General features: G+C 28.8%; 3 protein-coding genes across 3 annotated transcripts; 1 reads left to right on the plus strand and 2 right to left on the minus strand.

Moving 5' to 3' along the window:
* The first annotated feature begins 6,775 nt into the window (after positions 1 to 6,775).
* On the plus strand, positions 6,776 to 8,739 carry LOC140664075 (ejaculatory bulb-specific protein 3-like). The gene is made up of 2 exons (XM_072888805.1): positions 6,776 to 7,175; positions 8,412 to 8,739. The coding sequence occupies exons 1-2, from the start codon at positions 6,977 to 6,979 to the stop codon at positions 8,573 to 8,575; spliced, it is 363 nt and encodes a 120-aa protein (XP_072744906.1). The 5' UTR covers positions 6,776 to 6,976; the 3' UTR covers positions 8,576 to 8,739.
* Positions 8,740 to 8,861: 122 nt separating this feature from the next.
* Positions 8,862 to 12,084, minus strand: LOC140664064 (cyclin-dependent kinase 10-like). Its single transcript, XM_072888789.1, has 6 exons — positions 11,766 to 12,084; positions 11,344 to 11,498; positions 10,661 to 11,261; positions 10,214 to 10,510; positions 9,960 to 10,093; positions 8,862 to 9,092 (listed from the first exon to the last, which is right to left on the minus strand). Exons 1-6 carry the CDS (start codon positions 11,773 to 11,775, stop codon positions 9,057 to 9,059), a joined length of 1,233 nt encoding a protein of 410 aa, XP_072744890.1. The 5' UTR covers positions 11,776 to 12,084; the 3' UTR covers positions 8,862 to 9,056.
* A 4,344-nt stretch (positions 12,085 to 16,428) lies between these two features.
* On the minus strand, positions 16,429 to 23,067 carry LOC140664057 (ARF GTPase-activating protein GIT1-like). The gene is made up of 13 exons (XM_072888781.1): positions 22,672 to 23,067; positions 22,208 to 22,341; positions 21,904 to 22,016; positions 21,478 to 21,664; positions 20,791 to 20,921; positions 20,527 to 20,713; positions 20,361 to 20,433; positions 19,911 to 20,078; positions 19,643 to 19,809; positions 18,516 to 18,686; positions 18,217 to 18,396; positions 17,725 to 17,955; positions 16,429 to 17,642 (listed from the first exon to the last, which is right to left on the minus strand). The coding sequence occupies exons 1-13, from the start codon at positions 22,727 to 22,729 to the stop codon at positions 17,445 to 17,447; spliced, it is 1,998 nt and encodes a 665-aa protein (XP_072744882.1). The 5' UTR covers positions 22,730 to 23,067; the 3' UTR covers positions 16,429 to 17,444.
* Positions 23,068 to 24,923: the final 1,856 nt, after the last annotated feature.

The raw sequence follows: 24,923 nt of genomic DNA on the forward strand, positions 1-24,923 counted from the left end.
AAGGTGCTTTTTCATGCTGACTCTCGACGCTCATTTTTGGCGTCAAAACAGATCACGTGATCAAAATTGACGAATTGGTATTTTTATTTTTGGTCACGTGATGTCTTTTGACGCTGAAAATGAGCGTTGAGCGTCAGCATGAAAAGGTATCTTTATTCAATGCATTGGTGTATGTCTATATACGTACAAACATCATTACATTTCAAGAGAGACAAAGACGACGTTATTGTCTTTCATTGTCTCTCCTTAGCAAGCGGTGCTATCAACATCGATTTGTTAGCTGTATTTTAGGTACAGATAGCCATATTCTAATTTTTCGTTTTTAGCTTCGAAAAAGTTATATTTCTTTATGAATTTTTTTAAATATATTTTTTATAAAAATTAGAAAGTTTGTAAAGAGCCGGATTTTGCAATTTGATTATTAAAATTTATAATAAATTTAATTCGAATTCAAGAAACAGCTATACCTGATCCGCGGGTAGCAGTACATTTGTGGAAATTTTATTTCAATCTTTTTTTCCAAAAAATCGCTCTTTATGAACCTGCGGACAATGTTGCTGATTAAAAATATCATAATTTTATTGCGATTTTCTTTAAATTTTAGCTGTAATACAACAAAAACGAATCCGTAGTTCGCAGCCGGCCGATAGGAGTCTCCACAGTGCCTCCGGTAGACCCTTAATTATTTTTAAATAGTTTTAAATTCGCGCTTACAGAAAAGAACCAGTATGTTTTAGCGTGCTGGCGCAGTTTAACTGTGGTGCTGGTATGGTACATATTACCAGAATAAATTCCGCCTCTACCAATAGCAACTTTGGTACATGTAACAAACGATCACCAAAAATCACCTTTATTGACTGAATTGGATATAATGCTTATTGGCCAATTTAAAATAAGCTTTTTGATTGGTCAAACGTGCTGGTTACCTTAGGCACCAATCAATATGAGTGATTGTGTTTAATTGTACTGTGTGTCCAAATGAACTCCTCCCTACAGTCAATACTTAACGTAACGTAACGGAAAAACTTGTGCAATAGCTTTAAAGCTCAAAGGTCACGAGATCTAAATATGTGCTCTCTGGTTAAAAGAGTGTTTATCAGAAGTTTAATGAGCAGTATCTCTGTTATATTCAAGCAATTAAGTATTAGATTCACATATATATACCTTTCAAAGTAATTTATTATATTAAAAAAATGAACAATCGAATTAGTATTATAATTATCAGCTTAGGACTTGTTACTTTTTGCCGAGCACAAGATATTTCGGCATATTTAGCAAATAAACGTTTCATCGATAAGGAACTTTACTGTTTATTGAAAACAGGGGACTGTGATGGATTTGGAGAACAAATAAAAGAAATCATACTCAATTATTTCTATTTTTATCTCATTATCAGATAGCATATATATGATATTTATGATAAATATTTATAAATATTTTGCTATTTTTGAAACATAAACATATGAAACATATATATTTTATATTTATATAATATATATAAAATATTTTGTATATTTATATATTTGATGTATATTAGACAAGAGAAAAATCATAAAAACTGTATTCAACATAATATTAAAACATGGATCAAATATTTTATATAATATTTACGGTAAATAAAAAAATAAATATTTATATTAGTAATATTTTGTAAATATTTCCTAATATTTGTTTTAAGATATTTAAATAATAAATCTTTATAATCTATTTAATCCAAGATTATAAAAATATTTAGGAAATAGTATGAAATATTTTATAAATATTTATAAAATATTCAAATATAATTATTATAAATATTTCATATATATTTCATATATATTTTATAAATACTAGAATACTATAAACGCGCGCTACGCGCGCGTAATTTATTTTGTGTATGTTTATATATTGTGTATATTTTTATATTGTGTTGTATGTATGTATGTACACGTACACACAATACAATATATATATAACATATATAACACGTAAAATAATAGTTATCATTTATATATTTATATAATAATAATTTATAATCTAATCTTTCTCTTTATAAAAAATAGCATAAAGCTTCGAACGCGAACATATCGAAGCGTTAAAGTTTCTTTTCCGTAAGCTAATTGACTGTTTCTGTTATGCACTGCGATTTGCTTCATTCATGTTATATAGGTACGTCATATACAATATATACACTTATGATATATTATATGTACCTTTCTTTATTTGTCTCTCTTTTTCCCTTCTTTGTTTTTCTTTAACTTTATTTTTTCTAACATTTTTTAATTTAATTTTTTACAAATTGTCACACAAACTGTCAAAGTTTGCGTAATAATTTGACAGCTGCAAATGACACGAATGAAGCAAGTCACAATGCACGAGACAGCGAGACAACCAGTCAGTATCGCGGAAAAGCGCCAACAATTAATATACTTTTTTTTATATAAGGATAAGGATTGTGTCTGGGATATTATAAATGGGTCTATAATTATATAAATTTACGAAAGCATATTTGAATTTTATGTATTTTGAAGTATCTTATTATTATTATTAAATAATTAAGATAGAGACATTCCTAAGACATGTAATTGTTTTCATTGAAAATTGTATTTTCTCTCTCTATATACAGGTATACTACCCGTAGTACTGAAGGACAATTGTCGCCGTTGCACTTCGCAGCAGAAAATAAACCTACACAGATTGATACAATTTCTACAATCGCGGTATCCCACGGAATAGCGCACGATCGAAGAAATATACACTTCACCTGCTCATTTAAATGAAAACAGATAGTTTATTTTAGTTTGTTTCGGAAATGATCATATAACATAAATACATATATTAGCAATAAAAATCAATTCATTAATCAGCTCTTTTTATGATAGTGTTATTGATGAGTTAGATCATCTTTTATGTAATATTACTTTCTCTTTATCCCTTTTTATACATAAAACAAAAAAAGTATACATTTTTTTATTTCCTATATGTATTCTCTTATATGTTTTTCTCTAGCCGTTGACGAATTTCAGTACGAAAAAAAGGATTTGTAGCAATAGGTTTTTTTAATTATAGTTTTTAATTATAGTACTTTAGAAAACTTCTTAAAGCAAAATATGCATTATATATATATATATATATATATATATATATATATATATACACATAAAGAATTTAAACATTTTGTCATAAAAATAAATTTATACTATGTTATTTTTTGTATGGTTGTATTTTTATGCGTGTTTATAAAATCAGTTATACATATGAATTACAATATATATAAAAAAAAAGTTTATTTTGCAAAGTTCGACAAGAGCAAAAATTTTACCACAGTTGAATATAATGTTTCAAACGTCTCGAATCTTTAACGTCGAAAAAAGTACGTTTGTTTAAAAATTCTTTTATGCGATAAGAAGCTACAGCCAGTGAGTTTTATCGGTAAACCGATAGCAGTTCATCGGAACTACTTTCTCTTCATGCGTCACACGTTTTAATAATTTGTGTCATTCATGTGCGTTATTTATTAATATGTGTCAGATTTTTTAATTAATATCTCATTGCATTTGTATTTTTTTATATAACAGACAATTTGAAAAATATCTAAAATAAAATTGTTTTTGAAAATATACAAAGTGATCCACTTAAATAATCTTTAATATCTCGCTTGTTTTAGATATAATATGAGAAAATATTTTAAACAAAAGTTGTTTGGTTTGAAGAGGAAAAAAGATAAGCATATTAATTTGATCTTGAATGTATGTGCCTAGGTTATACTTTGTTTTTTTTAAATGGTACCACTCTAATATTTTAATATAAATTGTTTCTTCGCTATATTCTAATTAAAAAGTTATAAGGACATTTTTCGATTATCTTATTGCAATACTTTTATGCACAGAATAATGAAAGGAATTAATGTAAAAAAATATATAGTTGTTTTTAAGAAAGTATCCCGGTAAAAAATTTCTCATATATAATTATATATAATAATATAAAAGTATATAGAAATATATAAAATTCTGTATAAGTTATGTATAATTATGTATAGTATACATAATTTTGTATTATGTTGACTGACATCTAGCCAATATTAATATAAAATTATATATAATTATATTATAAGTAATATATTATTATATATAATTATACATAACTTATACAAAATTTTATATATTTCTATATAATTTTATATGGTCATATATCATATATGATTATACATAACAAAATTTTTACCGGTATATATGTAACTGCATGTTGTAAATTCCTTTTTTTTTCTTAAATATAACTATATATTTTCTTTACATTAATTGATTGAGGAAGATAATCAAGAAAGAATATTTTACGAGATATTTAATAGTTATGTAAAATTATGTCGAATTAAAATATCTTATGAACTATTTTAAATTTTTGTCTTTATACTCTTTTTACGATTAATTTTAGAATATTACGAGGAATCGACTCATAAAAAAAACCAAGATGAACCCACCTAAGATCTTTTTTCTTTTTTAAGCTAACTTTTGTTTGAAATATTTTCTCGTATCATCTAAACAAGCAAGATATTTAAATATTAAGATGATCGACTTAAGTGGATCACTTTGTATATTATTAAAGTGGCGTGTGTCATATTTTCATTGTAAAAGAAAGCTTATGCTAAAATAAACTACAACAAAATTATAACAGAATATCTCTCACAATTATTATCGAAAATATCTTATAAATATATTGTCCAAAGCACAAATTTTATAATCTGTTTCTCTTGATGTAACGCATTAAAAGAGTGGGTCAAAGACTCGACATGTTGTACATATCAATTATTTGCAATCAGAAGAAAATATTTTAACGCAACACATACACACGCGCGCACACACGCACACGCACACGCATACATATATATATATATATATATATATATATATATATATATATACAGGGTGGATCATTTTAATCCATCCAGTCGAATATCTCGAAAACCAAGCCCGGGAGAGAAAAATGTTTTCAGACAAAAGTTGTATGGTTTCGAGGGGGTCATAAGATGGTACCATTGGTTTGACCTTGAAAAGTCATTTGAAGGTCACGTGAAGGTCACTTCAAGTTTTTTAAATGGAACACCCTATATATTTTTACATATTCTTGTAGCTCATCTCGAGAGCTTTCCAAAACACTTATGACAAAGTATTTTTCATTAAGTATTTTTTGAGTTATAAGGCTTCAAAGTTGCAGTATTTTGACATAAAATACAAGATATCTCATAAAATATTCATTTTTTGATTATCTTACTCTAATACTTTTATGCACAGAATAACGAGACGAATCAATTGGCATAATTAAAACACATAATTATGTTAAAGTAAAAATCTGAATTTGCAACTAACAGTTACACATTTTTACTTTAACATAATTATGTGTTTTCTTTACACCAATTGATTCGTCTTATTATTCTGTGCATAAAAGTATTAGAGTAAGATAATCAAAAAATGAATATTTTACGAGATATCTTGTATTTTATGTCAAAATACTGCAACTTTGAAGCCTTATAACTCAAAAAATATTTAATGAAAAATACTTTGTCATAAGTGTTTTGGAAAGCTCTCGAAATGAGCTACAAGAATATGTAAAAATATATAGGATGTTCCATTTAAAAAACTTGAAGTGACCTTCACGTGACCTTCAAATGACTTTTCAAGGTCAAACCAATGGTACCATCTTATGACCCTCTCGAAACCATACAACTTTTGTCTGAAAACATTTTTCTTTCCCGGGCTTGGTTTTCGAGATATTCGACTGGATGGATTAAAATGGTCCACTCTGTATATATATATATATATATATATATATATATATATATATATATATATATATATATATATATACTTGGTAAAATATTGACAAAACCCATATATAGCCAACTTTTTTTCCCGGGTTTTATTATACCATTATTGTTTATTTGCTCGTTTATACTTCGAGTGATAAAATGATAGCCTATCCACGAAAAACTCCTGCCGTCATCTATTTCCTTTTTGTTTCATTTATGAATAATATCATCATAAAATCTTGTATAAATTCTATTTCGGAAAAAAGAGAATATACCTATATATATATATAGGTATAGGATAGGATAGGCTATCATTTTATCACTCGAAGTATAAACGAGCAAATAAACAATAATGGTATAATAAAACCCGGGAAAAAAAGTTGGCTATATATGGGTTTTGTCAATATTTTACCAAGTATAGTCATATATGATATCATATATGATTTTATTTAATTATCATATTATCATATATAACTATATTTGACAAGATATGCTCAGATATTGACAAAATCCATATATGGTCAATTTTATATGGACTTTTTTTTCCCGGGAAGTATTCAAATAGTTCTTTGTCATAAATAAAAGTAATTTTAATATAAAACGTTATAATAAAGCATACAATCTTTATAAAATATAAGTATACATATATGAAACATTTATAATAATTATTGAATATTTTTAAAATATTTATATCCAATGTTTCAATCATGTTATAAAGATTTTTGTAATCTTAGATTAAACAGATTATAAAGATTTATTATATCCCAGCACATATTTGAGAAATATTTGTAAAATATTATTACCACAAGTATTTATTTTTTTACTTATTGCATAAATATTATATAAAATATTTAATTTATATTTTAATAATTTGTCGAATATAGTTTTCATAATTTTGTTCTCTTAATATATACAAAATATGTATAAAATGTTGATATATTTCAAAAATTAAATAGTAAAAATATTTAAGAATATGTATAAATATCGTGTGCTGTCTAAGCACTTCTAGGGTAATTGTAAGACGTTCAAGTTGCACGACAGGTATAAACCCCTCCGTTCGAATCGTTCTCCGTTCGACTATATAAAAGCTAGACTGGTCGGCGATTGACACTTTAGTTTTTAACTCCTGTCTGCAGTCTTGCCGACCGAAGACTAAATAAATTGTGTGTTTTCGTACTTATAATCTTCCGCATAATGAAGAAATATTTTTTGACTTATATCTTTTTGGCTTCATCGTTGATAACTCTCGTTGTCACCGCGACTGAGAAATATACCAGAAAATACGATGACATAGATGTGGACAGAATTCTTCAAAATAATCGTGTTCTTAATAATTATATCCGATGCATTTTGGACGAAGGACCCTGCACTGCTGAAGGTCGCGAATTAAGAAGTAAGTAAAGAAAAAGATATTTTCTTTCTTATTTTTCATTTCGATTACAATTGTATTCAGTTTGCTCAACATTTTTCCCTAATTTCTTAATTAAAAAATATCCATATTAATTCAATGAACACATATAACATTATGGCTGCAATATTACGGTAGATTCAATACATAATTCTCTTTCTCTTTCTTCCTTTCCTGCCTTTCTCTATTACATAATGTTTACTATCCACTTTCTCGCGCAATTACGTGTATATTCGAAGTTGTTTAAGTAACATTACTTCTTTATATTTTATTTCTTAAGATCAAAATTATTCTAATTGTAGCCCAAAACAGCCTGTATATAACATTTAATCGCGTTTCAAATATATAAGAATAATATAATATGAAATAATAATATGAAAAATAGCATATATATTACATATATATATTCAATTTTTTACATTCAAATATTAGTAATAGTATTTAATCGTGAAATTACGTTAATATATAAGCAATATTAAAGTTATAGTGTATATTGATCTTTTTTAAAATTTATTCTTAACAGTATAATATTTTTATAAGATATATATTCTACATGCTATCTCGGAATAGTTTAAATTACAGCTGTAGTCATATTACTTTATAATGGAACATTTATATATATGTATATATCCCTCTCTAAAAAAAGGCATGTTATTGATATCGTCATCGCTTTTCCGCGATGCTGATTGGTTGTCTCGCAGTCTCGTTGTCAAATGCGTTTTGTAACTTGCTTCGCGCGTGTCGCCTGCAGCTGTCAAATTTTGACAGTTGTGTGACAATTTGTAGAAAATTTAAATTAAAGAAAACGAAGAAGAGAAAAAGAGAGACAAAAGAAAGGTACATATATTATATATGTATGTATTGTATATGATAAACCTATGTAAAATTTTCCCATGATATTATGTATATTAATTATGTAATTTATATTTGTGTAATTAATAGAAAAAAGAAGAGATATAAGAAAAAAGGAGAAGGGATAAAATATATTAAATAAAGAAAAAGAAAGAAAGAAAAAGAAAGAAGGATGCTTTTTTAAAGCTAACCATAAATATTTAACAATCAATTAGCATTGCGGAAAAAAACTTTAACGCTTAGCTTTAACATACACTATATACCTAACCATACAACACAATATAAACACAAACAAAATAAATAGCGCGCGTAGCGCGTGCTTAAACTGTTCTAGTATATATGTATATAAATTGTTTCATTCTTTATTAGAAACTTTACCGGATGCTTTATCGAACGGTTGCAGCAAGTGCAATGATAAACAAAAGGATATGGCAGAAAAAGTGATAAATCATCTTAAAACAAAACGATCTAGGGATTGGGATCGTCTTGTTGCTAAATATGATCCTCGTGGCGAATATAAAAAACGCTACTAGCAATAATAGCTCTCTTTTGATATAATAAATATTTTAATTATAATCATGACTTTATAAAAAAAAATTATGCGGTTTTTGTAAATATATGAAACATAAAATATCCGTTGATATATTAAAGATACAATATATAGATGTAATAATGATGTATTTTGATCAAAAATACAGAACAAGTAACGTAAAATTTCATAGGTTTTATTTTATTCGTTAAATCAGCATCTTTCAGTAATGCAACTTATTAATTTGTTGCTCACAGATTATTTTTCCAAATAAAACAAATGCCACATCATTATTATTAAAATGTTTTATGCAAGATATATTTGTCAATAAGTTTACATGTAATATTATTAATCATTATATCATTGTTATATTTATGGATATTATATTTATGGATTCCAAAAAATATTGATATACATATATACATATATATTTCAAAGAAAATGTCAAGAGATCAATACGTAGATTTGAAAAAATGATAAATCATTCACTCGACACGTCTTTTCTTAACTAATGATCTAAGCTGAAACAAATAAATAAATATAAATACATAGATTAAAATTTATATACATGTCCCGAAATTTGCGAATCACAATACTAGGTTTCTCAATATACATGCACTTGTTTAAAATTACGTAACTCACATGATTTATGTATATTCTTCATGTATGCTATTTTTATCATGAGATTTTCATTTTTCATGAATGTTATTTTGTAGTTGAAGAAACACTAATCAGTATTGAAACGTTCTATTCATAAAGATTAAAGATATTTTTATTTGACGATTATCTGATTTTTTTAAGATACAGCAACCTATTCTTGTTCTTACATAAGTCTATTAGTATTTGTATTGTTTATTTTTTCTAAATTCTATAGCAGGAAAAGTTTTGGAAATATTATGTGAAAAAATTATTTGGAATTTTTTTATTCCAAGCAATAGTTTTTAAGATAAAAGAATTTAAATGCTGGCCAATTACAGACTGGCCTTCTGTGATTGACTAAAAAGCTGTAAATCTTACTGTTTATAAATAATATATCTTAAAAATTATTGCTTAAAATAAGAAACTGCAAATAATTTTTTTACTTAATTTTTCAAGAACTTTCCCACTACAGTATTTTAATTTGCAAATTTTGGGACATCTTACATATATATTTGTATGTGTGCGCGCGCAAAGTATTTTTAAATTAAGTCTAAGGGCTATCACATACAAAGTGTATAAGCATATACATAGTATAAGATTGTATGAATCAATAAGTATCAAGCATATGGCTCAATATTTGATCCATACAATCTTATGCAATGCACATGCAGCTTATGCAAGTTGTGTGTGAAAACTCTAAAACTCTAACCGTTATGTATGCAATGTTACGTATCATATGATGTACATACAAGATCCGAAATTGCTGGTAGATTATTGGTTTGATCGGTAACAGTAGATTCTTGTTCCCGATTTTCTTTCTGAGTAGCTGCTTTTTTCATATTTCTATGTTGTGGAAAAGTAGGCATAAGTTTTGGGTCACAAGCTGCAATAATATCGAATTAGTTAGATAGCGATTATAAGCTCTGTTTCAGAACAATTCTAGACTAAGAACTAAATGTATTTATATATATATATATATATTCATATACATATATATACTGACGTAAAGGAGCTTCCTTGAAGTAACTGCTTTGCAAACATTCTTCGGCGGTTGCTCTTTTCTTGGGATCGTACATAAATAAGAAATTCAACAATCTAAGACCAGCAGCACTCAACCAAGGAAATCTTTGTTTCAAGTTGTTATATGGTTGTTGTTTAAGCGTAAAATTCTGCAGTGCCGGTAATGAGTTAAATTCTGGCCAAATGGCTTCACTGGGTGTACCTAATAAGTCCACGATCAATTCTAATTGTGCAATTTCTGTTCTACCTGGTAATAAAGGTCTATGTCCCAACAACTCTCCTAAAATCATATATATACAATTATATACAATATGTTTGTAACATTAAATTATTGTAATATTTGTAAAATTATAATTACAATGTATATGTAACATTTAGCTTCTTATAAGCAACATAATATTAAAATGTTCTGTTTATATTAATTTCTTACCCAATATGCATCCAGCTGCCCACATATCAACAGAAGTGGTTTGTGTTTTAGCTTGCAACAACAATTCTGGTGCTCTGTACCATAATGTTACTACCCTAGGAGTCATTGGTTTTAATGGTAAACCAAACCATCTGGCCAATCCAAAATCGGCAATTTTAACGCAACCTTTATCAGTCATAAGAAGATTAGAGACTTTTAAGTCTCTATGAACAATAAAATTATGATGCAAGTAACGAAGACCTTTTAGTACTTGCAATACTATACATTTAACCTGACTCTCCGAAAACGGCGCTTGCATATTGTCCAACAAACTCGCTAGATCTTGTTCACAATATTCCATTGCGAGGAATATGCTTTCTAGACTTCTGCCTACTACTACTTCTCTTAAATGTACAATATTTTCGTGTCGATATGATAATAAGACTGATATTTCCCTAAGACCGCTCACTGGTAGTCCGTCCTTCTCATGCTCCATCCTTACTTTCTTCAATGCAACAACTTTATCATTTTTAGTATCTCTGGCTCGATATACAATTCCGTAAGTACCTTCTCCAATACGATTTAACTTTTCAAATTCAGAAACAAACCTGCATTTACCAAGCTGTAAGAAAAATATGGATAAAACCTAATGTTGTATAAATATATTCGATAGAATGCATAGAAATAAATCGAAAGTTTATTACAATGTCTTGCTCTGGTATTTCCATAGGTTTACTGGTCAGAAAGGATGTTAATACTCCTTTCCTTGTAATCGGAGCTGATGGATCAGGTCCCGAATCGGACGTTGCTTTCTTATCGCTATCATTACGTTCCACTGATTTTTTCTCCAAGTTTTCTTCTATAAAATAGTAAAAACATATAGCCTATTGTTAAGTGCTATTTTATGTTCCCGAAAATAAAATACAATAAATAAGTTGTTTAAACACTTATTATATCTGCTTATATAATTATTTCGTTATTTCAATTTTATATTCATTCTTATGTACTTATTTTATATATTAATTTTGTGTATTATACTCATATAGTTATTTTATATATTTAGTTTTATATTATATAGATTTAAAATTAAAGTATATATATATATATATATATATATTTACTGTACCTTTCGTCATTTTGACTATTAAATTGTACGAAAAACTCAATTGAATAATAATGTTGCAAATTGGAGGGACAAACCTCTCCAGCTCCAGACCAGTGTTGTTGTTTAAGCTGAATAGTGAACTCTATTCTATAACCATAGACGTAACAAGTATAGACCATAGACATAGTAAAGATAGACTGGCCATAATCGGAGTGGCGGTAAGTTCAGGTAGAAAAGGACATAGGGTGCGTTTCGTATGAACACTCACGCGCTGTAATCGCTCACGCTTATAAGCGCTATTTTCAATCGTTCCGTTTGCTGCTTAAGGGTCGGCAGGCGACACGGTGGAGACCTCATGCGGAGACTTCGGAATTACAAATTCTTTTCGACGATATATTCGGTTATAAATTAAGAAAGAATCATATTTAACAATGATATTCTTATTTAGAAGGATTGCTCGCAGCCCGCTAAAGAGCGATTTTTTGAAAAAAAGGCTTAAAATAAAATTTCATAAAGTTGACATGAATAAGGTATACTGATCGTGAATGAAGTATATAGACCAGGTGCACCGATTGTAATTATTATAAATTTTTTAAAAGCCAAAATGCAAAATCCGACTCTTTAGCGGGGTAATAAACTTTGCAAGGAATGTAGCTAAAAAAGTTTTATAAAGAAATATAACTTCTTCGAGGCAAAATATTACCGAATAAAATATTGTATCAGTACCTAAAGTGCAAGTGCAGCTAATTGTAAGAAATTGAGTTGGCAGCACCGCTTGCTAAGGAGAGACAATGAAAGACAATAATGTCGTCTTCGTCTCTCTTGAAATGCAATGATGTTTGTACGTATACAGACATACACCAATACATTGAATAAGAATTCATTTCTCAATGTTGGTGACAGTGACGCTGAAATTTTCTCGTCGGTCCCAGCTCCATAAAGTTAACCGAATCACTTTGATTTTTTTAGAATTAAAATTAACTAATCGTTTGGTGGTAGTTTGGTGGTTTGGTGGTGATTGGTAGTCCAATTAAAACGTTTGGTGGTTGATCGTTTTTTTTTAATTAAATAATAAAAATTTCGAGTAAAGTTAGCCAAATATTTTTATTTTTCGTCCAATCGAGTTAAACAAGAGCTTATTCGATGCAGAATCGTTAGGTGGTCACGAATAAATTCTTTACAACGTTTGGTCATACATAGTTTATTTGAAAAATGAAAAAAATCATGTGCGGTAAAATGACGACGGGCGACGTATAATGACATGGACGTGCGCTGCGGTCACGTGCGTATGCGTTTTAGTAACTTATACAAAATTTTAAATAAATCTTTTTTAATTTTAAATAAATCATTTTTAATAATGTAGCTATGCAAGTTGCAAACCCATGTGGAATTGTATATGCATTGCAAAGTACATGTTTAGATGAGAGTGCATAAGGGGAGTGCATAAAAACATATAACAAAACTTGAGAGCGTAGAAACTACCAAGGCTGACAGTACTGTGTGGAAGTTTCAATGCTATTTTCCTAAGCAAATGCTATTTGACTGAAGCACTGTTAGGCAAATGGCTCAATGAATCGTGCATCGATGCATTCAGTATTTATTTTGTAAAATTATGAATAAAAAGTTATAAATATAGTATGAGTTCGGACATAAGTTGAATTAAGATTTTACATTGAAACTTCCACACAGTACTGTCAGCCTTGGTAGTTTCTACGCTTTCAAGTTTTGTTATATTTTTTTATGGGGACGGGACGAAGCCCCGTCCCCCTATGCACTCCCATCTAAGCATGTACTTTGCAATGCATATACGATTCCACATGGGTTTGCAACTTGCATAGCAACATAAAAAGGATTTATTAAAATTAGAAAGGATTTATTTAAAATTTTGTGAAAGTGTTACTAAAACGCATGCGCGCGTGACCGCAGCGCACGTCCATATCACTATACGTCGCCCGTTGTCATTTTACCGCACATGATTTTTTTCATTTTTCGGATAAACTATGGACCTCCAAACGTTGTAAAGAATTTATTCGTGACCACCTAACGATTCTGCATCGAATAAACTCTTGTTTAACTCGATTGGATGAAAAATAAAAATGTTCGGCTAATTTTACTTCAAAATTTTAATTATTTAATTAAAAAAAAACGATTAACTACCAAACGTTTTAATTAGATTACCAATCACCACCAATGGACCACCAAACGATTAGTTAATTTTAATTCTAAAAAAATCAAAGTGATTCGGCTAACTTTATGGAGCCGCAATTTTTCGACTACGGCTTATGGGTCATCCACAATGGCCGTAGAACGTAAGGTCGCAAGCAAATTGACCAATTTTCAAAAATGCTTGACTGTCATTGGTCAATTTGCTTGCGACCTTACGTTCTACGGCTATTGTAGACGAGGCTTTATATGTCATGCACACACTCTTGCATAATGCATAATGGGTCATCTACAATGGCCGTAGAACGTAAGATCGCAAGCAAATTGACCAATGACAGTCAAGCATTTTCGAAAATGCTATGGATCTCCAAACATTGTAAAGAATTTATTCGTGACCACCTAACGATTCTGCATCGAATAAACTCTTGTTTAACTCGATTGGACGAAAAATAAAAATGTTCAGCAAACTTTACATCGAAATTTTAATTATTTAATTAAAAAAAAACGATGAACCTCCAAACGTTTTAATTAGACTTCCGATCATCTCCACACGATTTCTAAACGATTAGTTAATTTTAATTATAAAAAAATCAAAGTGGTTCGGCTAACTTTACGGAGCTCAACTTTGCGCTGTAAATTTTGATTGTGCGATAGGTGCCAATTTAGGCGATATTGTTTGGGTAATTTTGCGGTTTAGCCGATATTTCAATATACAGTCAGATCTCTTATCCTACGATATTTTCGGGGGTCCGGAATCTTCCCCTTAAACCTCTGATCCTACGACAAAATTTGAGAGTGGGGATATAATTCCCTATTCGCGGTCGTAGCATAAGAGGATTTTTTGTCATAGGATAAGAGGTTTTGTAGCATAAGAGGGTCGTAGGATAAGAGGTCCGACTATAAAATAAAATAATATATGATAATTTATTAGTAATATATTATACTGATTATTTCAAAGCAGTTTGGTCAATAAATACTAAAAAATTGTTAAATGTAAGATATATAAAAATAAACAATTATTTGAATTAAATAATAATATAATACGATAAAAAATAACATACAAGGAAATATGAATAATTTTAATCAAATTAAAAGACTTTAATATTATTAGTCATTTCTATATAAACTAGTGATATGAAGATATTGTAAGTATTGTAAAGAACTTTATATGCTTTTAATTGCATAATTAAAAGATATCATACAGATGAGAAATGTATCAGATATTTGGAAAAATTTTTTAAATGTGTTTAATACAAATTTTATTTTAGCTAAAAAGTCTATTATAATATATTGTTAAATATTTTTTAATGAAAATATACTTACATATCTCTAAGGAGATTTATGTCTCTTATTTTTATAATAAATAATAATAACAATGTTTTTGAATAGCTATATCTATAAATAATTTTTTTTCTATGTCCATTACATAGAATATATATCAAATGTAAAAATGAATGTTTTCTTTTATTTATGTGTTCTATTTTAATATTTAATTGGTAAGGCCTCTTCTATAATATGCTTAAATAAAATTTATACATATATTAAACAAAATTTATAAACTTAGAATGTGTAGAACTCATTGGTTTGCTGTTATTCAGTCTTTGTCACAGGTATATTAAATAGTATACATTACAAAATATATCTTCAAATAATGTCATGCCTTACTTATTAGGTTATTCACACATATTTAGATAGTTTAGAATATAAATTTACTAATCTAGTTTAACAATTAAATAATTTAATAATGAATAAAAAAAGAGTAAAGTCTTTACTTTCATATTTTAACGGAATTAAATTTAATAGAAAATGATAAAAAATGAACGCCACAATAAAAGTAAATATACTGCACATAACATAAAGCACATTGTATAATTATATAATTAAGGCTTGAAAGATAAAACTTCTAATAAGCTTGATGTGCTATGTAAAATTATTTACATTTATTACAAGTGTGTGTGTGTGTGTGTGTGTGTGTGTGTGTGTGTGTGTGTGTGTGTGCGTGCGTGCGTGCGTGCGTGCGTGTGTGTGTGTGTGTGTGTGCGTGCGTGCGCGCGCGCGCGCGTGTGTGTGTGTGCGTGCGTGCGTGCGCGCGCGTGTGTGTGTGTGCGTGCGCGTGTGTGTGCGTGCGTGCGCGTGTGTGTGCGTGCGCGTGTGTGTGTGTGCGCGCGTGCGTGCGTGTGTGTTGTGCGCGCGCGTGTGTATGTGCGTGTATACAGGGTGTCAGTAAAAATTCATATTTACAAATATTGAAAAATTGAAAAAAAAATAAAAGATAAAAATTAAGAATAAAAAAAATTTAAATTTAAAATAAGAAAAAGTGGAATACCAAGCGGACCCAATGCCTTCACGTGGTGCATATTGAGTAATGCCAAACTAGTCCGAAATGAAGTTATTTATATTAAAACACTATGAAATAAATTATAATTGTTATAATTATGAACATGAAAAACAAATTACGATGTTTTTATCATAAAACTGGCTATAACTCGGAAACAATTTATTTCCGAACCTATGTTTATAGCCTTCTTTTTGGGTTCCGAATCACTTCCTAAATTGCTGCGAGTAATTTTTCAAACATCGCGCGCGCGCGTGTCTGTGTGTGTGCGTGCGCATGTGTGTGTGCATGTGCGTGTGCGTGTGTGTGTGTGTGTACAGAATGTTTCTTCTAACTAGAGCACTTATTGTTAGAATATCTCTTTAAATTTTTTAATGATACGATAGCTTTTTTTAATGATACGAAAAAAAGTCAAAAATCTATAAAAAAATATCTATTAAAGGATGTACCTTTTTAAAAAATATATCTTTGTACTGAAACATACAATAAATTTTATTACAGTTTTTTTCCTAAACGTGATTTTTGTGATTCAAAGTCACATGAAGGTCAATATATCCTATGTGGTTAATTTTATTTTAATAAACTATATCACTACATTAATAAAAATGTCATCTCATTTAAAAAATCTGTAACCTTGAAATTTTATAAAAGATGACATTAAAAAAAGATTTTTGCTTCTCTGGATATTAATACTTGAATTGAACAATTTTCACCTTTGACTTTTTTTTGTATCATCAAAAAAAATAGAAATATTCTAAGTGCTCTAGTTAAAGGAAACACTCTGTATGTATGTATGTATGTCGTGTATGTATGTGTGTGTGTATATTTATTTACTTATTTATTTATTGAATGAAACAGATATAGAGCTAGAGCAAAAAAGATATTATCATTAGAGTGTAAACACAATGAAGCTTTTCAAGAACATAAAAACATGAGAAGTTTAATAAAAATGAATAATAAATTATACCATTATATATAAATTTATTAATACCAATTTGTTATCTTTTTGTATTTGTTATTCATTTTCATTAAACTGCTTGTGTTTTTATATTTAAAAAAAAATTTCGTTACATTTACACTAATGATATTGTCTTTCTTGGTCCTCTTGCTCTATATTTGTTTCGTTAAATTTCATGTTCATCAAGAGCCTTTTTGTATATTTATATATATTGAGTTACAATATTTTTTTCTACGAAGAAAACCTATGTTTGAAATTGCGTAACGAGTAACTTGGTTGCTTTGGCAATATCGTAAGCGCATGAACGTACTTGCTGCAGGCAACGATCCATATGTTCGACATCACTGGTGCATCTTTGAAGACCAGAGCACTCCGCTTGAAGCCTCCCAGTATTGCCATTTAATTGACGTAAGGCAGATTTGATATTTTCCTCCAGCGGTTTCTATTGGTACAATAGATCAATTATTTCTTTTTAATTTAATGTGAGAAAATGAACGAACGCTCGAAGAAAGAATGAATTTTACTTGAGGAAATATAGCAGTTAACTCGGCAACAGCCACGCGTATCCTCTCAGCGCAAGGGACAAAAGCTTCTCGCTGGCTCGGATCTTGCATAGCCATCCACAGCTCTTGGATTCGTCTGGTGACTTGTTCCGTTCGCCGAGTCACTTCTTCATTAGGTGGCAGACTAGGCGCCCCATATTCCCACAGACTTTGCGTGTTATTCCGTGATAAGACCTCTGTATCGCGTTTGGTCTAAATTGAAATAAATATTATATATTTATATAAAAAAATTATATAAATTATATAAATATTAATTATATAATTATATAAATATTAATTATATAATTATATAAATATTAATTATATAATTATATAAATATTAATTATATAATTATATAAATATTAATTATATAATTATATAAATATTAATTATATAATTATTCAATATATTAATTATATAAATATTCGATATATTTTACTAATATCCAAGTTGTTTAAAAAATTGTCAATTACTTGATAAATAGTCGTTGACCAGGACACTGGTTTCCGTAAGCCTTCCCTTGTTTCGTACATAGATGCCGGTCGTTGATTTCCACGTATAGTGGACATTTTAATATCGTGCACTGGCTCTAATTCGGGTTCCTGCTCTCCACCGACATGCCCATTTATGCTATCATCACTCGGACCTCTTACCTAAATTATCAATTTTTTTCGATTTTCAGTATTAAATAAAATTAAATATTATGATGTATTACTTACTGGTTAATACTATTTGTCTGTAGCATGCAAGAGATAAAATTTTGCATAGTTACCTGTAGCATACGTTTAAGTTCACTATTCTCTTGAGTAAGTTGTTCGACAGCGGTTTGTAAGGTATATATCTGTTCGCGAAGATCTCGTACAGTTGATTCAGATAAAGTTAATTGTTTTTTCAAAACTTCTACCATAGATGGAAGACCTTTGGCCATTGGTGCAAATGCATCCTAGACAACATAATAATAATCTTTATTTTAACATATTATAATGACATAAAAAATTATTATAATTTAGTATATCAGAGTATCTGAACTCAAATCTTGTAAAAAATTTCTTAATGTTTTAACTATACCAATATTTTTATTTCAAATTTCAGGTAAAAAGAAAATATTTAAAAAATTTTATGTAATTTCCTAAAATAAATTTTTTTATTGCATGTATTTTTTATTCTTTATTTGTATGAAAAAAACATAGAGCCTCTTAAATTTCAAGTGTTAGATTTGTAAGTATACTGAGAAAAACTGAATAATTTTCACAAGATAAGCATTTTTACTTGCATAAAATTTTTATTTTTTTCCAATATTTAAATAAATAAATTAAAAAATTCATTTTTTTATTATTCAAAATTACAATAAAAAATATCAATAAAGAATATGTATTACACATTCTATATTTTGTTAAGATATTGAAGGAGAAATATTTATATTTTAAACTTATAATTCACTTAGCTTGCTTTTTTTACTTTTAATATTTTTATCATAAATAGATAATGGCTAAGTTCGTCTTATATACATCATCCTTTATTACTTATTGAAAGTTGAACAAAGAGAGCATACTTATAACACTGACAGTATGCTCCCTAAACGCAGCCTACACATATCTTTTATGAAAAAAAAAAAAAATATTTTCTCATCTCTTCTGTTGAAGCAATTTAAAAAAAAAATACTTTGTAAAATTAGTATACTATCATAACATATGTATATATCACAATTTGTACTATATAAATCAGATAAAATACTTGATTTTATACTAACAAGAAAGACACATCAGATTTTCAACTATTAATTTAAAAATAAAATCAATTCTCTTTGTTTACATTTGTATTAACTTTAAAGTTATGAAGAACAAATTTCACAAACTTATTAAACAATATTTATTAAATTTCTTACTTGTTAAAGCTTACCTCATTATTAATTTTAACTTGTTTTGCAACATCAGAAGTATTATCTGTAGATGTTAAAATAGTACAGTCATCGTCGGATGCAACACTATCATACAAAGGTTCGTCATCAGACATTTGTGATCCATGTTTACCAAATTGTTCTTTGTAAAGCATAGATATCGCGGGATCTAAAGGATAAAAAAAGATATATATATATATGTCGTGATATAACAAAATGTTTAAAGTTTTGTCACAAAAAATAAAATATTTTTTAATTTGCTAGTATTACTTTGAAATGCATTGTTGGCAAGTATATGTCTTCGACCTGCTTCAACCAGTAAATCTGTTATAAGTGTGGCGAATTCTTTTGGCGTAAATCTTGCTAATTTCTGTCTTCCTTGATTTCTGGTAGACGATAATTGTGGATTAACTGGCAAAAACGGAACAGCACATTTCTCTGGAAGAGAATCAGTTGAAAACCAGACTATGCATAAAATATTAAATATTAGTCTGTTTTTTTATATATTATTATATTTTTTAATAAATGTATTTTTACACTCATAACTAGGAATTAGAATTATATTGTTAAGTTTAAAATTTTTTTACTTACCCTTCCATAAGAATAGCATGACAAAAATATATATATGTATATCATTCAAACAATTTAAATTATGATTAGCATATTTGTACTTTTTATATTGTACATAAAGCATTTAAATAATTAAAAAATAGCACCTACTTGCTTCTGTTTCTCGGCGATCTACCTCATCATAAACATCCATGGCTAATTTCTCCAATAAGTGATTTGACAACTGAAAAAAAAAAAAAAAAAAAAAAAGAATAAATTAAGCAAAATACAAAAAAAATATGACTAAAGTAAATAATCAACATAAATTCCTACATACCACTTGTAATCTGTTTTTTCCTTCCAAAGCTGGTTCATTTTTATCTAAGTTAAAGGTAAGATCAGAAATGAGATGTTCATCGCCTCGATGATTTGGTTTACGAGAGCATATGTGATACGTCAGTCTATCTGTCACTTCATACATACATTCAATTATGCGTTCGGACAAATCTATATGTCCTGCCATCCTGAAGTAATGGACAATATTTACCCTTTAAGTATTTACAACGATATTATTTTATTCAATATTTAATTTTTTATTTACTTAGCAATATCGGCAGCTAATTGTCCATTTAGATCTATTACACTCGGATCTGCACCATTAGCTATTAAAAGTTCCACTTGGAGATTTTGTCCGGCCCGAGCTGCAACGTGTAAGGGTGTGGTTCCTTTTTCCTGTACATACGAACACGTACACACATGTATACATAGCATATATATATAGGGTGTCCGGTAATTCGTAAAAAATCTCTCGTGTACAAATAGAGCGGATCAAATTGAGCAAAAAAGCCCTTTACCATTTTGCAATTTTTGCAATAATTATTGAGAAATTAATTAAAAAAATATCGACTAATTCGCGCCAATATATTAGCGCTCTGCGAAAAGACAGCCCGTTGTCATATGGTTACTATGCGTGCGACTAGCAACCGCATGACAGCGGGTTGGCTTTTTTCGCCGTGCTAATATTCACACAAATTGGTCGATATTTTTTAATTAATTTTTCAATAATTAAAAAATATCGATTGCGAAAATCGCAAAATAATATAGAACTTTTTTGTTCAGTTTGATTTGCTCTACTTGTACCAGAGAGATTTTTTATGAATTACCGAACACCCTGTGTATAATTCAACAAAAATATTTCTATATATAATAATTCAATTATATGTTTAATAACATATACTTTAAAATATATACTTGTACAAATTATCTTAATAAATATTAAAATATATACCTTGTAAAAATAATTGGGATTAGCACCCTGTGCCAATAGCCTCAATGAAGTTTCTAAATTGCTTGTACGAACACTACTATGTAACTGTCTATTGAGTTCCTCCTCAGTACAACATTCTTCCTTACTTGGTCTTAATATAAATGCCAGATGTTGATGCTTTGCCTTAATAAAGTCTGCCTTTATAGGACTATAAGCAAGTAATATAACAAATATAAAAAACAATTTTGTGTAAAAAAAAGCATATAAAAAATACTTGATGTTTAAAAATATTTCTAGTATTTAGAATCAGTAATATATTTTTAAAAAATCATAATAACTAATCTTTATTTAAATCTGATCTTCCAAAACATCAACATATCTATAGGTGAAAGAATTTTGTTCTTTCTCTCTGCACACAAGATAAAATTTCTTATATAAATTACTAACTGTAGGGGATCCTTAGCCTGAGGTTTTCTTCTACTAATTTTCAAACTGCTAGGGTCCAGCAAAGAATGTTCCCAAATACTATTAGCTCCATTGTCACTTAAAGTATGCACCATCTGAAATATTTCAAGTAACTTCAAACATGACAATATAAGCTGTGTTTGAAGAGATGCTCTATTCTTGTTCAACTTTCAGTAAGTAACAAACATAGAATCATACTTTTAGTACAAATAACCATCTCTGAATTCATTCATAATGTGTATACATAAAAAAATCTAAAAGAATATTTCAGTAATTGCACACTAACATTCAATAAATATGTATTCCAAACACTTTTGTGCAGTGACTTAATATGCGACACATGACGCCCCAGACTACGATGAATCCCACAACAGTCGTCACATAACAAAATAGCTCTATTTATTGATGCCCATCCTGGCTCTAAAACAATAATCATTTCCAATCTTATAAATTTTTCTCTCTTAAATAAATGAATAATTTGATGATTAATAAATATTTTAATTAAAATGCTCTATTAAGGAAATATATGTATATATGTTTATATTTTTGATTATACATTATACAAAAAATTATAATTAAAAATTATGAAAAATTATCATATATAAATTATATAAAATTGTAGTAAATAATTATATGAAAAATTAAAACACGTTTGACACAAAGATAATTGTCATGTCTTATAGGTATCCTAAAATAAAAAAAAACTACAATATCTCAAAAGTCCGAAGGCATAAAAACAACGTTGCTCACCAAGTGTCCCACAGTCTGCACATACTTCGGCGCTCGCTTTGTGTTTCGGACGCGCCATACTTTTGTCCTCCCTTGATTAATAACACTTATTCGCGCATATATTATATCGGCATGATATGATCAACAAACGATGACAATTGACGCGGTTGACGATGATTTGTATTGGGAATAAAAACATAAATTAAATTGTGTCATCATGCTCCTATTGCGAAGCACATCTGAGAAATCTAAAAAATCTGGCACGCGATAGTAACGCCCGATAGCGGTCGCATTTCGTATAAATATGCGAAGTTAGTTGAGAAAAAGATAGTTTATCGATTATTTATCGACAAATGTTGATAAAATTTACCTCCTTAGCAACAATTATATTGTTAATTTGCATTATGACATTTAAATTACAATAGTTTATATAGTTTACATAAAAGTGTCAATTTATGCGTAAAAACGTAATTATATTATCAATCGTCGGTAACATTGCAATAATTAATATATATACTACCGACGAGTACTAGAAGGCAGCGTCCCGTTTGGACACGGCACGATTGGACACGTAATATTGGATACCGCACGATTAAACATCAAGGTCGGTATTCAGAGGACGGTATTTATAGTTCGTTCTTATCATAGAGATATTGGCCGGTATTCATAGCTCGATCTTATATTTAAGGTCGTCTTAAGATCCCGTTCAACCAATGAAGTAACTGCATAGCATCATTTTATTGGTTAAACGAGATCTTAAGATGATCTTAAATATAAGAACGGACTATGAATACCGACCATTATATATAGAGCACGGGAGTGCTATGCTAGCCCGTGAGTGTATGCGATAGCGAAATAGAAGGAGAACGCTATATATGGGCTCCAAAGAGTAAAAAGAAACAGGAGGGAATGTATCGATGGTGAGGGCTAACGGAAGCCGCCATCTTGAGTGTCCACTTTTTTGACGCTTATTAGTATCGTCTGCTGCTGTTGTCAGAGAGACATGCATGCGCGTATTATTTTGCACAATTAATAATTCTAAAAAAAATAGTGAAATAAAATTATGATTCATTGTCAGGCCTGTGGCATAACAACAGCGCGAAATTATGAGATAACATTTCATTAATTAATAATTGTTATCAATATAATAACAAGAATTTAATGTTCTATTTAGATATACTATTTAAAAGACAATAAACAATGTGTTAAAATTTCAATATTATTAATATATATTATTTTATTTGTTGCATATTAAAATTATATATTTCAATTTAATCTTATTGAGTTGATTTTATTAAAAATATTAAGTATATTCCATATTTATATTTAAAACTTTGTTCTTCCAGCATCTCCGAAAAGCTATTCAATTTTGACGCCCATAAGCAGCCATTTTAAGTGTCCACTTTTATGCTGGTATATATAGGTATTTCTGTCCGTTTAGCTCGAGCCATATGCTCCCTCCTATTTCTTTTTACTCTTTGGACTGTATACAGGGTGGACCATTTTAATCCATCCAGTCGAATATCTCGAAAACCAAGCTTGGAAAAGAAAAATGTTTCAGACAAAAGTTGTATGGTTTCGAGGGGGCCATAAGATGGTACCATTGGTTTGACCTTGAAAAGTCATTTGAAAGTCACGTGAAGGTCACTTCAATTTTTTTAAATGGAACACCCTATATATTTTTACATATTCTTGTAGCTCATCTCGAGAGCTTTCCAAAACACTTATGACAAAGTATTTTTCATTAAGTATTTTTTGAGTTATAAGGCTTCAAAGTTGCAGTATTTTGACATAAAATACAAGATATCTCATAAAATATTCATTTTTTGATTATCTTATTCTAATACTTTTATGCACACAATAACGAGACGAATCAATTGGCATAATTAAAACACATAATTATGTTAAAGTAAAAATCTGAATTTGCAACTAACACACATTTTTACTTTAACATAATTATGTATTTTCTTTACACCAATCGATTCGTCTCGTTATTGTGTGCATAAAAGTATTAGAATAAGATAATCAAAAAATGAATATTTTATGAGATATCTTGTATTTTATGTCAAAATACTGCAACTTTGAAGCCTTATAACTCAAAAAATACTTAATGAAAAATACTTTGTCATAAGTGTTTTGGAAAGCTGTCGAGATGAGCTACAAGAATATGTAAAAATATATAGGGTGTTCCATTTAAAAAACTTGAAGTGACCTTCACGTGACCTTCAAATGACTTTTCAAGGTCAAACCAATGGTACCATCTTATGGCCTCC

Source organism: Anoplolepis gracilipes, chromosome 3, assembly GCF_047496725.1.
Source record: "Anoplolepis gracilipes chromosome 3, ASM4749672v1, whole genome shotgun sequence".
Classification (NCBI taxonomy): Eukaryota; Metazoa; Arthropoda; class Insecta; order Hymenoptera; family Formicidae; genus Anoplolepis; species Anoplolepis gracilipes.

Coding starts and splice junctions, on each gene's coding strand:
- LOC140664075 (XM_072888805.1), top strand. CDS start 6,977: ATGAAGAAATATTTTTTGACTTATATCTTTTTGGCTTCATCGTTGATA. Junction 7,176..8,411: donor TGAAGGTCGCGAATTAAGAA/GTAAGTAAAGAA, acceptor ATTCTTTATTAG/AAACTTTACCGGATGCTTTA.
- LOC140664064 (XM_072888789.1), bottom strand. Junction 11,262..11,343: donor AAATACCAGAGCAAGACATT/GTAATAAACTTT, acceptor TTTTTCTTACAG/CTTGGTAAATGCAGGTTTGT. Junction 9,093..9,959: donor TACCAGCAATTTCGGATCTT/GTATGTACATCA, acceptor TATTTGTTTCAG/CTTAGATCATTAGTTAAGAA.
- LOC140664057 (XM_072888781.1), bottom strand. CDS start 22,729: ATGGCGCGTCCGAAACACAAAGCGAGCGCCGAAGTATGTGCAGACTGT. Junction 21,665..21,903: donor CAGGCTAAGGATCCCCTACA/GTTAGTAATTTA, acceptor ACTTGCTTATAG/TCCTATAAAGGCAGACTTTA. Junction 17,956..18,216: donor GGTCAACGACTATTTATCAA/GTAATTGACAAT, acceptor ATTTCAATTTAG/ACCAAACGCGATACAGAGGT.